Genomic DNA, 15,486 nt, shown 5'->3' with positions numbered 1-15,486 from the left:
TGTTCTCCTTCCCCCTTTTGTTTCCAGGGGGAAAACATTTAAACAGATACACAATGGACTATATAAACGGGACAACGTTACAAAAGACACGACTCAGCACAGAACACATTAAGACGTCCCCATTCATGTAGCACCGCTATAAGTTGATGTTCTTTTACATGAGTTACCTGCTAAGTCTGTGGACCACAAGTAAACAGAGAGAAACTATAAGCACAAATCATCAGTGCATTGGTAGAACTTTCAAGAGTAATAATCCAACAATTCAAAGAAAAACAAATCATGCCAATTTCTCCTCTAGAGATTTACAAAAAAAACATTCAAAAACTTTACAAATAGCAATTACATTGAAATCCTACATAAAAGAAGAAACACCAACTGAAGTGCCATACCTTCATCAGAGCAGGCAAACTAGTCGCTTGATAATGTTCTTGGTGAGCGTTGACAGCAGCCAAAGTCAAGAGATACTCATTACGAGCTTCTGTGAGCTGCAGGTTACACTCGGATAGCCGGGCGCTCAACTGTATGAGGGGAAAACAAAAAAAACAGAGAGATCACTTAGAATTTGGGTGAGAAGCTACAGTTAAATATTCATCCAGGACGGAGTGGTGGCTCTGAGGCTAAGGATCTGTGCTGGTATCCAGAAGGTTGCCAGTTCGAATCCCCGTCATTGCCAAAAGAGATCCTACTCTGCTGGGCCCTTGAGCAAGACCCTTAACCTGTAATTGCTCCAGGGGCGCTGGCTGTACAATGGTTGACCCTGCGCTCTGACCCTAAGGGGTATGTGTAAACTAACAAATTCCTAATACAAGAAATTGTATAAAGCGAAATAAAGAACAAAAAAAGGTCAGAATCAAAATATGCATAACAGCTTAGATCTAATAATTGCTAATTTAAAACGTGTCTTGTAGAATTGTGTCATGGATGCAATAACACTGTAGCACAGCAGGCTAGATTTTAATCTGCACCCAATGTGTGTCCTTACATGTATATACACATATGTACTGTATATATGTACAGTAATGGGCAAAAGTTTGGAGAATGACCCAAGTGTTGGTGTTCACAGAGTTTGCTGCTTCAGTGATTTTAGATCTTTTTGTCAGATGTTTCTATGGTAGACTGAAGTAGAATTACAAGCATTTCATAAATTTCAATATCTTTTATTGACAATGACATGAAGTTTATGCAAAGAGTCCATATTTGCAGTGTTGGTCCTTCTTTCATTATCAAGATCTCTGCAATTCACCCTGGCAGGCAGTCTGGTAATCAACTTCTGGGCCTAATTCTGACTGATGACAGCCTATCCTTACATAATCAGAATTGGTGGGTTTTTGTTTGCCTGCCCACCCGCCTCTTGACCACAAGTTCTCAATGGCATTAAGGTCTGGGGAGTTTCCTGGCCACGGACCCAAAATTTCGATGTTTTGTTCCCCACTTAATTCTCCCTTTTGCCTTATGGCCTGGTGCTCCATCATGTTAGTCACCAAACTGTTCTTGGATGGTTGGGAGAAGTTGCTCTCAGAGGATATTTTGGTCCCATTCTTTATTCATGGCTGTGTTCTTAGGCAGAACTGCGAGCTACCCAACTACCTTGGCTGAGAAGCAACCCCACATGACATGAATGGTCCCAGGATGCTTTACTGTTGGCATGACACAGGACTGCTGGTAGCACCGCTCACCTTTTCTTCTCCAGATGCCCCAAATAATCAGAAAGGGAATTCATCAGAGAAAATTACTGTCTTGTACCATCCAAGAACACTTTGGTGACCAACAATGCATCTTTTCCAGCCTGATGGAGCACCGGGCCATTAGGCAAAAGTGACAACTAAGTGGCTCAGGGAACAAAACATCCCCAGACCTTAATCCCATTGAGAACTTGTGGTCAATCCTATATTTTACTTATATATATTTATTATATATTATATATAAATATATATATATAATATATCAGTCAGTCAGTCATCATCCAACTTTCCCTTTACCCTGACTAGTCTCCCAGTCCCTGCCGCTGAAAAACATCCCCACAGCATGATGCTGCCACCACCATGCTTCACTGTAGGGATGGTATTGGCCTGGTGATGAGTGGTGCCTGGTTTCCTCCAAACGTGACGCCTGGCATTCACACCAAAGAGTTCAATCTTTGTCTGATCAGACCAGAGAATTTTCTTTCTCATGGTCTGAGAGTCCTTCAGGTGCCTTTTGGCAAACTCCAGGTGGGCTGCCATGTGCCTTTTACTAAGGAGTGGCTTCCGTCTGGCCACTCTACCATACAGGCCTGATTGGTGGATTGCTGCAGAGATGGTTGTCCTTCTGGAAGGTTCTCCTCTCTCCACAGAGGACCTCTGGAGCTCTGACAGAGTGATCATTGGGTTCTTGGTCACCTCCCTGACTAAGGCCCTTCTCCCCCGATCACTCAGTTTAGATGGCCAGCCAGCTCTAGGAAGAGTCCTGGTGTTTTCGAACTTCTTCCACTTACGGATGATGGAGGCCACTGTGCTCATTGGGACCTTCAAAGCAGCAGAAATTTTTCTGTAACCTTCCCCAGATTTGTGCCTCGAGACAATCCTGTCTCGGTGGTCTACAGACAATTCCTTTGACTTCATGCTTGGTTTGTGCTCTGACATGAACTGTCAACTGTGGGACCTTCTATAGACAGGTGTGTGCCTTTCCAAATCATGTCCAGTCAACTGAATTTACCACAGGTGGACTCCAATGAAGCTGAAGAAACATCTCAAGGATGATCAGGGGAAACAGGATGAACCTGAGCTCAATTTGGAGCTTCACGGCCAAAGCTGTGAATACTGATGTACATGTGCTTTCTCAATTTTTTTATTTTTAATAAATCTGCAAAAACCTCAAGTAAACTTTTTTCACGTTGTCATTATGGGGTGTTGTGTGTAGAATTCTGAGGATAAAAATGAATTTAATCCATTTTGGAATAAGGCTGTAACATAACAAAATGTGGAAAAAGTGATGAAGCGCTGGGAATACTTTCTGGATGCACTATATATATATATATATATATATATATATATATATATATATAGACATACACACACACGGCGGTAACCAGGGCCACACCAGCTCCACCATCGAACTCCCACCCAGCACAAACAGTCATAAACACCAGTTTAGTCCAACAAAAGCCTCTTTATTTAGGGAAAGGGATCCAGAGCAGTCTCCAAGGACAGACACCCGCAGTAACCTTGCAGCCCCCTTCTTTCTGCAGACCTCATAGACGAGCCTCATCCACCTCCTCCAGATTCTGCCTCCCTTCTGTGAGGTAGCTGGCTTGTTAGGGAGGTCTGGAGTTACTCCCAGGTGTGGCGGAAGCCCAAAGTAGCGGTTTTGCAGCTCCCCCTGGTGGCATACCTGGAACCCAACAGGGCTGAGCCAACCAATACCAAGTCCCATAGAGCCGTGTGGGACTCTGATGTCACATACATTATATACATACAGTGTGTATGTATATATGCATTATCCCAGACACACACACGCACACACACACACACGCGCGCGCACACACACACACACACACACACACACACACACACACACACACACACACACACACACACACACACACACACACACACAGTGGATTCAGAAAGTCTTTAGACCCCTCGCTCTCTGCACACTTTATTGTGTTGTAGCTTTCATTTCAAATGGACACATTCACCATTTCTGCCCATTAAATAACCCATAACGACAAAGGAAAACCTTGTCTTCAGAAAAGTCTGCCGATTCATTAAACATCAAATACTGAAATACTGGGGAGAGTCCAGCATCCCAGATCACCTTCCCCAGTCGTGTGCGGTCTCTGTGCAATCCATGGAAGACCACTTATCTTCTGCAATGACTTCTGACTTATCCTGTGCCGTGAGAGTCTCCATCTGCATTCTTGAACCTTCTTGGGCTGCGAAGGTGTATTGTGAATAATCTGAGGGCGTATGGAATGCAGAGCTTGGCATACCTGTGTGACAGGTCGCTGTCAATCACGCTACCAGCCCCACCCTTCATCGGCCGACTACGACAATATTAACATTTGCACTGCAATAACACCATCTGTATGATAATTAGCACATGCAAGTAAGAAATTCACAGTACATGTGACAATAATGACCCTATGAAACTATTAATATAAAGTCACTGCCTTGTGAAATGCCTTGCACATGTCAATATTCTCTTTGAAGAATGTCATATTTTCCTTTAAGATAATCGAGAATGTCAACACACTGTGACCTCCCTGTTGTGATGATGTCCTTTTCACTCACTGGTGGGTACAGACATTACAGGGACAAACAAATGGTCTTGGCAGAGAAGAAAGCATTGGGAATTGGGCTGCTTCCCCCTGCTTTCCCTACCATGGCAGAAGACTGCTGTTTAAAGCATTGAAAGATCCACTGCTGTATTATTCCTCCTTGCTCCAATCTGTCCCCTATTTCAGAATCCATGAAAGGCTTTATCAAATGTTTATCAACGTCTCAAGGACTCGTTCTTACATCTGTGGCTTGTGAGAACTGCAGTAGGCGCAGCTCGCTGCTCTCTGTAGCGTCCGAGTAGACCATTAGAAAAGTTCCAGTATGACGGTAAGCTTGTGCTTTGCCAGTTCTGAAAGGAGTTTGATTTGAAGTGCTGTATTCATGCCGTAAGGATGAAATTCGGTGTACTCATCAGAGCATGCGACTCACTAAATTGTGTGTGTGTGTGTGTGTGTGAAATGCTTAAATTACAGTCCCGGCCCACTTTCATGTACAGTGATGGCTATGTTGTGCACCAACAATTTTCAACTTCACATCATCATACAGAAAGGGAATAACGCGTCTGCCAAAGGCCACTCAGTTTGTCACGTTATATCGGAGTTCTAGTTTTTCAATCAGATTTTTAAACTCCATACTTGTGATCAAAGACATTCTCATTTGCCATTGCGTTTCATTTGAATCGTGTGGTAACGTCATTACAAGACACGATACAAGGCCACATTTTATATCACGAAACTCCATGCAACAAAACTTTGTTTCATGCTGAATAATAACCGAATTGGTAACAAAAAAAAAAATTTATCGATGACTTACAGCATTCTAAACATTGTCACCTTCTATAAACTCCCCCTCCTGATCTCGACACCACTCCATACGTATCTTCCATTGATGGAAACAGTGCTGGACGTCTTCTTGCTTGAGGCTCTTCAACAGGCTTGACGTTTCTGTCTTCACTTCATCCACTGAACAAAAATGTGTTCCCTTCAGGTCACTTTTGATTGTCGCAAACAAGTAAAAATCTCAGGGAGCTAAACTGGGTGAATAGGGAGGATGATCGAGGACAAGGAATGTCTTTGTCAGTCAAAAACTGCTTTACAGAAAAAGCATTGTCTTGTCTCACTGTTCGCTCTTTTCACCTGACGCTGTCGCGGCAACTCAGGTAACGATCGTTGTGCAAATACTGACTGGGCTCTTCACAGGATATAGTGAGCCAGTCGGTGGTTTGAGAGGGAGTGTAGGAGGGGATATAGTTCTAGGATTCACGTCCAGCCGACCTCCAGATGGTTATAGTTCTAGGATTCACATCTAGGCGACCTCCGGATGGTTATAGTTCTAGAATTCACATCTAGCCGACCTCAAGATAATTATAGTTCTATGATTCACATCCAGCCGACATCCAGACGGTTATAGTTCTAGGATTCATGTCTAGCCGACCTCAAGATAGTTATAGTTCTATGATTCACGTCTAGCTGACCTCCAGACAGTTATAGTTCTAGGATTCACGTCTAGCTGACCTCCAGACAGTTATAGTTCTAGGATTCACGTCTAGCTGACCTCCAGACAGTTATAGTTCTAGGATTCACTTCTAGCCGACCTCCAGGCAGTTATAGTTCTAGGATTCACATCTAGCCAACCTCAAGATAGTTATAGTTCTAGGATTCACGTCTAGGCGACCTCCAGACAGTTATAGTTCTAGGATTCACGTCCAGGCGACCTCCAGACGGTTATAGTTCTAGGATTCACGTCTAGCCGACCTCCAGACGGTTATAGTTCTAGGATTCACGTCTAGCCGACCTCCAGACGGTTATAGTTCTAGGATTCACGTCTAGCCAACCTCAAGACAGTTATAGTTCTAGGATTCACGTCTAGCCGACCTCCAGACAGTTATAGTTCTAGGATTCACGTCCAGCCGACCTCCAGACAGTTATAGTTCTAGGATTCACGTCTAGCCGACCTCCAGACAGTTATAGTTCTAGGATTCACGTCTAGCCGACCTCCAGACAGTTATAGTTCTAGGATTCACGTCCAGCCGACCTCCAGACAGTTATAGTTCTAGGATTCACGTCTAGCCGACCTCCAGACAGTTATAGTTCTAGGATTCACGTCTAGCCGACCTCCAGACGGTTATAGTTCTAGGATTCACGTCTAGCCAACCTCAAGATAGTTATAGTTCTAGGATTCACGTCTAGCCGACCTCCAGACAGTTATAGTTCTAGGATTCACGTCCAGCCGACCTCAAGATAGTTATAGTTCTAGGATTCACGTCTAGCTGACCTCCAGACGGTTATAGTTCTAGGATTCACGTCCAGCCACCCTCAAGATAGTTATAGTTCTAGGATTCACGTCTAGGCGACCTCCAGACAGTTATAGTTCTAGGATTCACGTCCAGCCGACCTCCAGATGGTTATAGTTCTAGGATTCATGTCTAGCCGACCTCCAGACGGTTATAGTTCTAGGATTCACATCTAGCCAACCTCAAGATAGTTATAGTTCTAGGATTCACGTCTAGGCGACCTCCAGACGGTTATAGTTCTAGGATTCACGTCCAGCCACCCTCAAGATAGTTATAGTTCTAGGATTCATGTCTAGCTGACCTCAAGATAGTTATAGTTCTATGATTCACGTCTAGCTGACCTCCAGACAGTTATAGTTCTAGGATTCACGTCTAGCTGACCTCCAGACAGTTATAGTTCTAGGATTCACTTCTAGCCGACCTCCAGGCAGTTATAGTTCTAGGATTCACATCTAGCCAACCTCAAGATAGTTATAGTTCTAGGATTCACGTCTAGGCGACCTCCAGACAGTTATAGTTCTAGGATTCACGTCTAGGCGACCTCCAGACGGTTATAGTTCTAGGATTCACGTCTAGCCGACCTCCAGACGGTTATAGTTCTAGGATTCACGTCTAGCCGACCTCCAGACGGTTATAGTTCTAGGATTCACGTCTAGCCAACCTCAAGACAGTTATAGTTCTAGGATTCACGTCTAGCCGACCTCCAGACAGTTATAGTTCTAGGATTCACGTCCAGCCGACCTCCAGACAGTTATAGTTCTAGGATTCACGTCTAGCCGACCTCCAGACAGTTATAGTTCTAGGATTCACGTCTAGCCGACCTCCAGACAGTTATAGTTCTAGGATTCACGTCCAGCCGACCTCCAGACAGTTATAGTTCTAGGATTCACGTCTAGCCGACCTCCAGACAGTTATAGTTCTAGGATTCACGTCTAGCCGACCTCCAGACGGTTATAGTTCTAGGATTCACGTCTAGCCAACCTCAAGATAGTTATAGTTCTAGGATTCACGTCTAGCCGACCTCCAGACAGTTATAGTTCTAGGATTCACGTCCAGCCGACCTCAAGATAGTTATAGTTCTAGGATTCACGTCTAGCTGACCTCCAGACGGTTATAGTTCTAGGATTCACGTCCAGCCACCCTCAAGATAGTTATAGTTCTAGGATTCACGTCTAGGCGACCTCCAGACAGTTATAGTTCTAGGATTCACGTCCAGCCGACCTCCAGACGGTTATAGTTCTAGGATTCATGTCTAGCCGACCTCCAGACGGTTATAGTTCTAGGATTCACATCTAGCCAACCTCAAGATAGTTATAGTTCTAGGATTCACGTCTAGGCGACCTCCAGACGGTTATAGTTCTAGGATTCACGTCCAGCCACCCTCAAGATAGTTATAGTTCTAGGATTCACGTCTAGGCGACCTCCAGACGGTTATAGTTCTAGGATTCACGTCTAGGCGATCTCCAGATAGTTATAATTCTAGGATTCACGTCCAGCCACCCTCAAGATAGTTATAGTTCTATGATTCATGTCTAGGTGACCTCCAGACGGTTATAATAATAATAATACATTTTATTTAATAGGCGCCTTTCTTATCACTCAACGTCACCTTACAATAAAGTTAAACACAATTAATAAAATAAAAACAAGAAAATGATAAATCACAAAGCAATAATTAATAAACAAACAAATATGACAGGCAGTAACAGTGTGGAATTCACAATTCATATGCCAGCTTGAAAAGATAAGCTTTGAGAGAAGTTTTAAACTGTGCTATTGAATCAAGCTGACAAATATGAGAGGGAAGAGAATTCCACAGTTGAGGTTATAGTTTTAGGATTCACGTCTCGCCGACCTCCAGATGGTTTTCCAGGAAAGCCCCAAGCCCAGTTATTTTTGTGTCTCACCTCGTATATGTGTGTGTATATATTTATATATCATACACACACACACACCACATTCACATAATAAAAATTAACATGAATAGGTTTAGCTATAATATTAAACAGATACCCAGAGGGCAAGAAGTTATCAGATGACTGTGGGCTGGTAGAAAGAAGAGTCCATTAAGTAGTTCAAAAGCAGCCACATTAGCAACTGGAAATGATCTTCCAAGCGCGAACGTGACAAACTCACCACTAGCAGGTAGGCACTATAAGACATTTATTTAAGGACTTAGTACTCCGTGAACTCCATGAACAGTGACAAAAAAGAGAGGTTGTAGGGAAATGGGAACATAAAAAGGACTATCATTCCCAGTATATAGTTATGTTAGACAGGCAGCACTGTAGCTACCAAAGCTGCTTGCCCCTTTCATTAGGAAGTGGGACAAAGGAGACGTGGCTCCAGGACTTTCAGATGATGTCCTGGTTTTAAAGACCACTCCCTATCAGTGGCCCCTTGAGCTTAAAGTCAGTAGATAAGTTGGACAAAGGATCTGCTAGCACAGAGGTAATGCCGTCTGAGATAACAGACAGAGTGAGAGTGTGCTTGGGGACCTGTATCTCAACAATATGCAAGTGAGTAAGCCATTCACTTAGAGATAACTGGGATCAAAACCTCCAAAGTCAGGCACACTGGCCAGCTAGGACTGTTATGTTTTTAATGTTTGTGTTCTTCCTTTTATTACCTAATACTTCTGTGAGTGGGCAGACACTGGAGGCTCCTACAGAACTGCAGAATCTACAGAAGTGCCCAGTTTGTGAATTCTGACCACACACTTCTTGTTGCTACTCTGAAGGTCCAGCTGAGGACCGGTAGGCTGCCACCTACTAGGAAAACGAGGCTGGACTGGCCAGACCCCAAGACCAGGCTGTTTTCTAACGAGTCTGCACGCAGTTTGTGTGAGAAAATTACAGACTGGGGTGCGATTGCTGATCCTAATGTGATGTGGGAGACCCTCCATGACAAGACCCTGAAGGTTGCTGAGAGTGGTGGTGGTGTTGCCGGTATACCCACTAGGAGGTGTTTCATCTCGCAGAGCACTCTGGATATTATCAAGAGGAGTTGCAGCGCATGGCTGTGCCGGGAAATGAAGACGACGGCTGTGAGGGCTCTGAGGGCAGATAAGGAGGCGTTTGTTAGAGGAATCTGTGAGCAGGTGACACACCATCTATGGTCCAGTGACCCACGTCCTGCTTACAGAGGAAACGAAGCATTACACACACGCGAGTCTGCTCCTCAGAGTCACAGTCAGGGCAGCTGATAGAATGGTCCTTATGGATGATGCTGCAGTTTTGACCCACTGGGCTGGCTACTTTGAGCAGCTATTTAAAGCTGATCCTCTGGCTGGTCCACGTTTCTTGGGGCCAATCCTCCAATTAGCTGCGAACCACCGAAAGTCACTGAGATGGCACAGGTGGTGAAGCAGCTGAGGGGAGGGGAGGGGAGGGAAGGGAAGGCAAGGCTGCAGGGATCTGTGGTATCAGGGGTGAACTTCTCCAGGCTGGTGGTCAGACTGTCCCTCCTGGCATTCCAAGAAATCTTTTTGTTTCTATTTGTGACACGGCTGTCATCCCAACTGGATGGAAAATGGGACTTGTCATCCCTATCTGGAAAAGGAAGGGTGATGGCCTGGATTAGGGCAACTACAGGGGGATAACACTGCTCTCGTTGCTGGGTAAAGTCCTCAATAGGATCCGTGATCACTTGCTCACCTACCAGCAACCGGAACAGTCTGGTTTTACGCCTAAGAAGTCTACCATCGACCGCATCCTGGCGCTGAGGGTTCTCATGGAGCACAAACAGAAATATCAACAGTGTCTCTTTGAAGCCTTTGTCGATTTTGAAAAGCATTCGACTGAATTAATTGAGCTGCCACGTGGGACATCCTTAGACTTCGCGGGATCACCTCAAAGATGTTGGATATCGTGGCCGTTCTGTACACTGGTACTGTGAGTGCTGTGCAGAGTTGAGGCAGATCCTCTGTGTTTTTCTCAATTGATACTGGGGTCCGTCATGGGGTGTGTTCTGCTCCTACTCTGTTCACTTCTCGCATGGACTGTGTTGTGTGCAGGTTCGTGGGGTCCAGCGGCTGTGGAGCATCTGTTGGCAAAGAAAGATTCACTGATCTTGACTTTGCCGACAATGCTGTGATCTTCACAGAGTCAATGGAGGCTCTGATGGAGGGCCTAAAGAGACTGAGTGAGGGGTCTGAGGGTCTGGGCTTACAAGTGTCCTGATAAAAACCAACAGCCAGACCTTTAATGACCTCCTGTGTATCTGTCTGTGGAGAGAGTGTCGACCACGTCCAGAGGTTTACTTACCTCAGCAGTGACATTCATGTGACTCTGGTGACTTCCTATGACGTCAGTAGACGAATTGGGAGAGCACGGGGGGGGAGGTGGGGTCATGAGGTCACTGGAAAGGGGTGCGTGGAACTCCTGATATCTCTGCAAAAGGACGAAGGTCCAAGGCTTTAGAGTCCTGCTGCTGCCTGTTTGTGAGACATGGACGCTATCCAGTGACCTGAGATGAAGACTGGACTCCTTCATGTGCGTCTCTTCAGAATCCTTGGGTACCGCTGGTCTGACTTTGTGTTGCTCACGAAGTCCCAAATGAGGCACATGATCTGCACTGTGGCCATGTGGCGTGATTACCTGAGGGTGATTCAGCTCGCTTTGTGAGAACCCAACTGGACCAGGCCAAGGGGATGCCTACGTAACACCTGGCTGCAGCAGATAGAGAGTCATTTCTGGAGGTTGGAACTGGACCGCGTGTCTACCTAGGGGGTTGCACACACACACACACACACACCATCATTCCCTATTTCTGTACCTCTTTCACAGAGGTGATGATTTTGTGGCCCTCTTTCTTTATAAGGCTTTGACAAGTCCAGTCCACTGGCAGACACGCATTGGACGTTTGTACTCACACAAAAAGCCCATAGTCTTCCAAGTGGAACCCTAAAAGCCAGAATTCTTGCTATGGACGGCACATAATGTCTCAAACTTTATACAGATACACACACACACACACACACACACACAGAGAAGCAGCACACGTCATACATTTTTGTACAACATTTAGCTGGCAGTTCTATCGAAAGTGAATCACAAATCATTAAAACCATAATACGCCACTCATTGTATCAACGTTCTTCCTTATTTGCTCTTAACCCCAAGGTAACAAATCTTGAGCTCATACTGTACATGCAAACATCTTATTGCTTAGAGAAGCTACATGGACAAAATAAACTTTACCTTGGTGTTCAGTTTGTGCAAAGTCGTGCGAAAGTGGAAAATTCCATGATCATTTCTCTTTGATCTGAAAAATATGTTGGATCAGACTTTTAATTTAATTATAAACAGTGTCTAATAAATAGCAAAATAAAGCCATACTAACAGGCTTGTTAGTGTAAACTACTAACCACATATTTCTCAAAAAAAATAATACTTTAAATGTGTTAACTGATAAGAAATGCAACTGGACACAACACAAAACATCTCTTTAAATTTAAATAGAATGCACTTTTTGCAAATAAGCAACTGTACACTGTATTGTAAAATCTGGAGATTCATTTAGGACAGTGGTGGGATTTAAAGAACGGGCATTTTTCCTTTTTTTTTTTTTTTTTTTTTTTTTTTAAGTCAATATAAATGTGATTTAAATATGCTCATCACCCTAATCTTCAAAAATAATTTTAGGTGTATATACATACATATCTTTCTATATAATACGCTACCGTGGCTGTCCGTTTGTCTGTCCAGGATTTTAAATCACCTGTAGCTCGCAAACCTTTTTACCTATTGACCTGAAATTTGGTACACATCTACTACGTGATGTCTACTACCCGCTTTCGAGGTGATGATTTTTATTATTCTTTTTATTTAATTGTAGAATCAACTCTCAGCAGCGGCCAGCAGGGCAGCACTTGCGTATGCCGCCGTTCTCATCCCTACCACCTTCGCCATTACTTCCCCTACCTCTTCATATCTTAAATCATTCTTGAGGCCGATTGGAGACTTAAGTGCCAGCTTATGCAAGAAATTAAAGAAAACGTACTAAGTAATTGCAACACAAACACTGACTTAAATCAGTTTTAATGTGAAAAGATGACAATGGAAGAAGAGAAGAAGCGGACCGCTAGGGTGGAGAAAAGAAGAGCTGCTCAGGAAACAGCAAGCGCATCAACCTCTGAGCAAACGCATGATAAATGTACAGAAAAAGAGGAGGAAAACTAGGAATGCTCAAGTCAAGTGTATTCACTTCACATTATCGTTACAGCAGTGCGCCGTTACTTATATTATATATATATATATATATATATATATATATATATATATATATATATATATATATATATGGTTGAAATAGTTTACTATCAAATAATTGCATTTATTTGACAGTAAACTATTTCAACCATTCTATGATCTTCTCCTCACAAACTGAGGGCACCGTGGCGGATGTTAGCAGATTGCTGGCCAACCACAAGCGTTACCTGGTAGGTAACCACCCATACAATCAGATTGTGACACAGACTACGAATGCCGTGAATACATATATATATATATATATATATATAGATATATATATATATACACACACACACACACACACACACACACACACATATATATATATATATATATATATATATATATATATATATATATATATATATATATATATATATATATATATATATATATATATCCATCCATCCATCCTCTTCCGCTTATCTGAGGTTGGGTCGCGGGGGACATATATACATATATTTATTTTTTACGAGATCAGACAGGAGTCCCCGTGGACTGTGGACTGTGATGTTTGCTGATGACATTGTCATCTGCACGTTGAGGAGACCCTGGAGAGGTGGAGATATGAGAGGAGAAGAATGAAGTGCAGTAGGACCACCAAGACAAAATACATGTGTGTGAATGAGAGGGAGGTCAGTGGAATGGTGAGGATGAGGGGAGTAGAGTTGGCGAAGGTGGATGAGTTTAAATACTTGGGGTCAACAGTACAGAGTAATGGGGAGTGTGGGAGAGAGGTGAAGAAGAGAGTGCAGGCAGGGTGGAGTGGGTGGAGAAGAGTGTCAGGAGTGATTTGTGACAGACGGGTATCAGCAAGAGTGAAAGGGAAGGTCTACAGGACGGTAGTGAGACCAGCTATGTTATATGGGTTGAAGACGGTAGCACAGGAGACAGAGCTGGAGGTGGCAGAGTTAAAGATGCTAAGATTTGCATTGGGTGTGACGATGATGGACAGGATTAGAAATGAGGACATTAGAGGGTCAGCTCAAGTTGGACAGTTGGGAGACAAAGTCAGATAGGCGAGATGGCATTGGGTTTGTGCAGAGGAGAGATGCTGGGTATATTGGGAGAAGGGTGCTAAGGATAGAGCTGCCAGGCAAGAGGAGAAGAGGAAGGCCTAAGAGAAGGTTTATGGATGTGATGAGAGGGGACATGCAGGTGATGGAGGTAACAGAGCAAGATGACGAGGACAGAAAGATATGGAAGAAGAAGATCCGCTGTGGCAACCCCTAACAGGAACAGCCAAAAGAAGATAAATATTTATTACTGGTTTTAGTGTGACGTATGGCTGTTTTAGCAAGTCAGAAGACCTCATGTATAAAAGAATGAACTGTAAAAACAGTCAGACACTGAGAACCTTTAATCCCGATACTTACCTGGATTGGGCGTCAGACGCTTTCTCGCAGGCGATGTCGGCTATGCGCTGTAACTGACAATACCTCTTCTTAATTTTGTTAAGATCTCGGACTTCTTCCACCAATTCACCCTGAACACGCTGCATCTGCTCCAAGCTCTACGAGATACAAACCGTCATCATTTGTAGAATTTCAGAGAGCAGACTTGACAGTGTAGACTTCACGCTCTGAACTAAGTAATTATATTATTAACTCAAAAGTGCAGCTCATTTTAGTCTCACATGGCACTCTTCACTTGTTCAAAAATACAAAGCTGCATGAAATGGAGGACACCGCCATTGTAATATCAGATTCCGTTACACTCTGCTGTTACTAATTGTAAACCTTTTTAATAGTGCAGTTACAAACCACAAACCGACCAACTACCATCTTAATTTCGCATCTGGATGTCATGGTGGCACAGGGGTTGGCACTGCTACCTCATTGTCTATGTGGAGTTTGCAAGTTCTCCTGAAGCCCTCAGAAGTTTTCTGTTCTGTACGTCCCAAAGATGTGAATACGAGGCCGGCTAGTGACTCTACATTGGCCCAGTATGTGCGAGTGTGCACTGGGGCGTATGTTTTTTCTCTGCAATGGGATGACCTCTCATCCAGGATTAGTTCCTGTCTCACTCCCAGTGCTGCCAGCATAGCCTCCAAATCTTCCTGACCTTAGAGCACGGGTGTCGAACTCCGGTCCTGGAGGGCCACAGTAGCTGCAGGTTTTCATTCTAACCATCTCCTTCATTAGTGACCAGTTTTAGCTGCTAATTTACTTCTTTTGTCTTAATTTTAATTAACTTGATTCAGGCCCCTTAGTGGTTTCTTTTTCCTTAATTAGCAGCCAAACAATAGTGAGACACAAAACAAGCCGCCACATGAGCAGCTCACCTGTGCCCATCACACAATATCTGAAAATAAGGAAAGGTGAAGGTGTCAGTAAGGTTGATCTTTCAGGGCACCAAAACGTCTTGACTGTGTTCTTAGAATTAAACAGAAAAATCAAAAGTTTTAGAAGTGCAGGCTGTGGCAGAATGAGAGCAGCAGAAAGCCATGAAATTAAATAACGGGTGTAGTTAACAGCAACAATTGGCTTCTCATTAAGAGATCGGTTGGAGTGAAATTGGCTGGAGTTTGAAATCCCAGTTTAGCTGGTCATCTGTTGGCTTGTTTCATGTCTCATTTCTGTTTGACTGTCATTTAATGAAGAAATGAATCCTTAAGGCTATTACTATGAAGGGAAAAGAAATTAATTAGCAGTGAAAACTGGTCACTGATTAGGAAAAG

General features: G+C 43.7%; 2 protein-coding genes across 3 annotated transcripts in view; both read right to left on the bottom strand.

Moving 5' to 3' along the window:
* The window catches only part of hdac3 (histone deacetylase 3), a 477,712-nt gene that overhangs the window by 180,227 nt on the left and 281,999 nt on the right, over positions 1-15,486 (bottom strand). The gene's annotated exons all lie outside the window — the stretch shown is intronic.
* Positions 1-15,486, bottom strand: part of LOC114660451 (F-BAR and double SH3 domains protein 1-like) — a 186,082-nt gene that overhangs the window by 52,765 nt on the left and 117,831 nt on the right. For both annotated transcript variants that reach the window (XM_028813150.2, XM_028813151.2), the window contains exons 6-8: positions 14,183-14,319; positions 11,754-11,817; positions 390-518 (exon numbers count right to left, since the gene is read on the bottom strand). In XM_028813150.2, coding sequence (XP_028668983.1) covers positions 390-518; positions 11,754-11,817; positions 14,183-14,319 — 330 coding nt within the window. The remainder of the gene's footprint in view (positions 1-389; positions 519-11,753; positions 11,818-14,182; positions 14,320-15,486) is intronic.

This window comes from Erpetoichthys calabaricus, chromosome 11 (assembly GCF_900747795.2).
Source record: "Erpetoichthys calabaricus chromosome 11, fErpCal1.3, whole genome shotgun sequence".
In the NCBI taxonomy this organism is placed as follows: domain Eukaryota; kingdom Metazoa; phylum Chordata; class Cladistia; order Polypteriformes; family Polypteridae; genus Erpetoichthys; species Erpetoichthys calabaricus.
The sequence above is the reverse complement of the archived record's forward strand: the minus strand, read 5'-3'. Positions and strand labels throughout refer to the sequence as shown.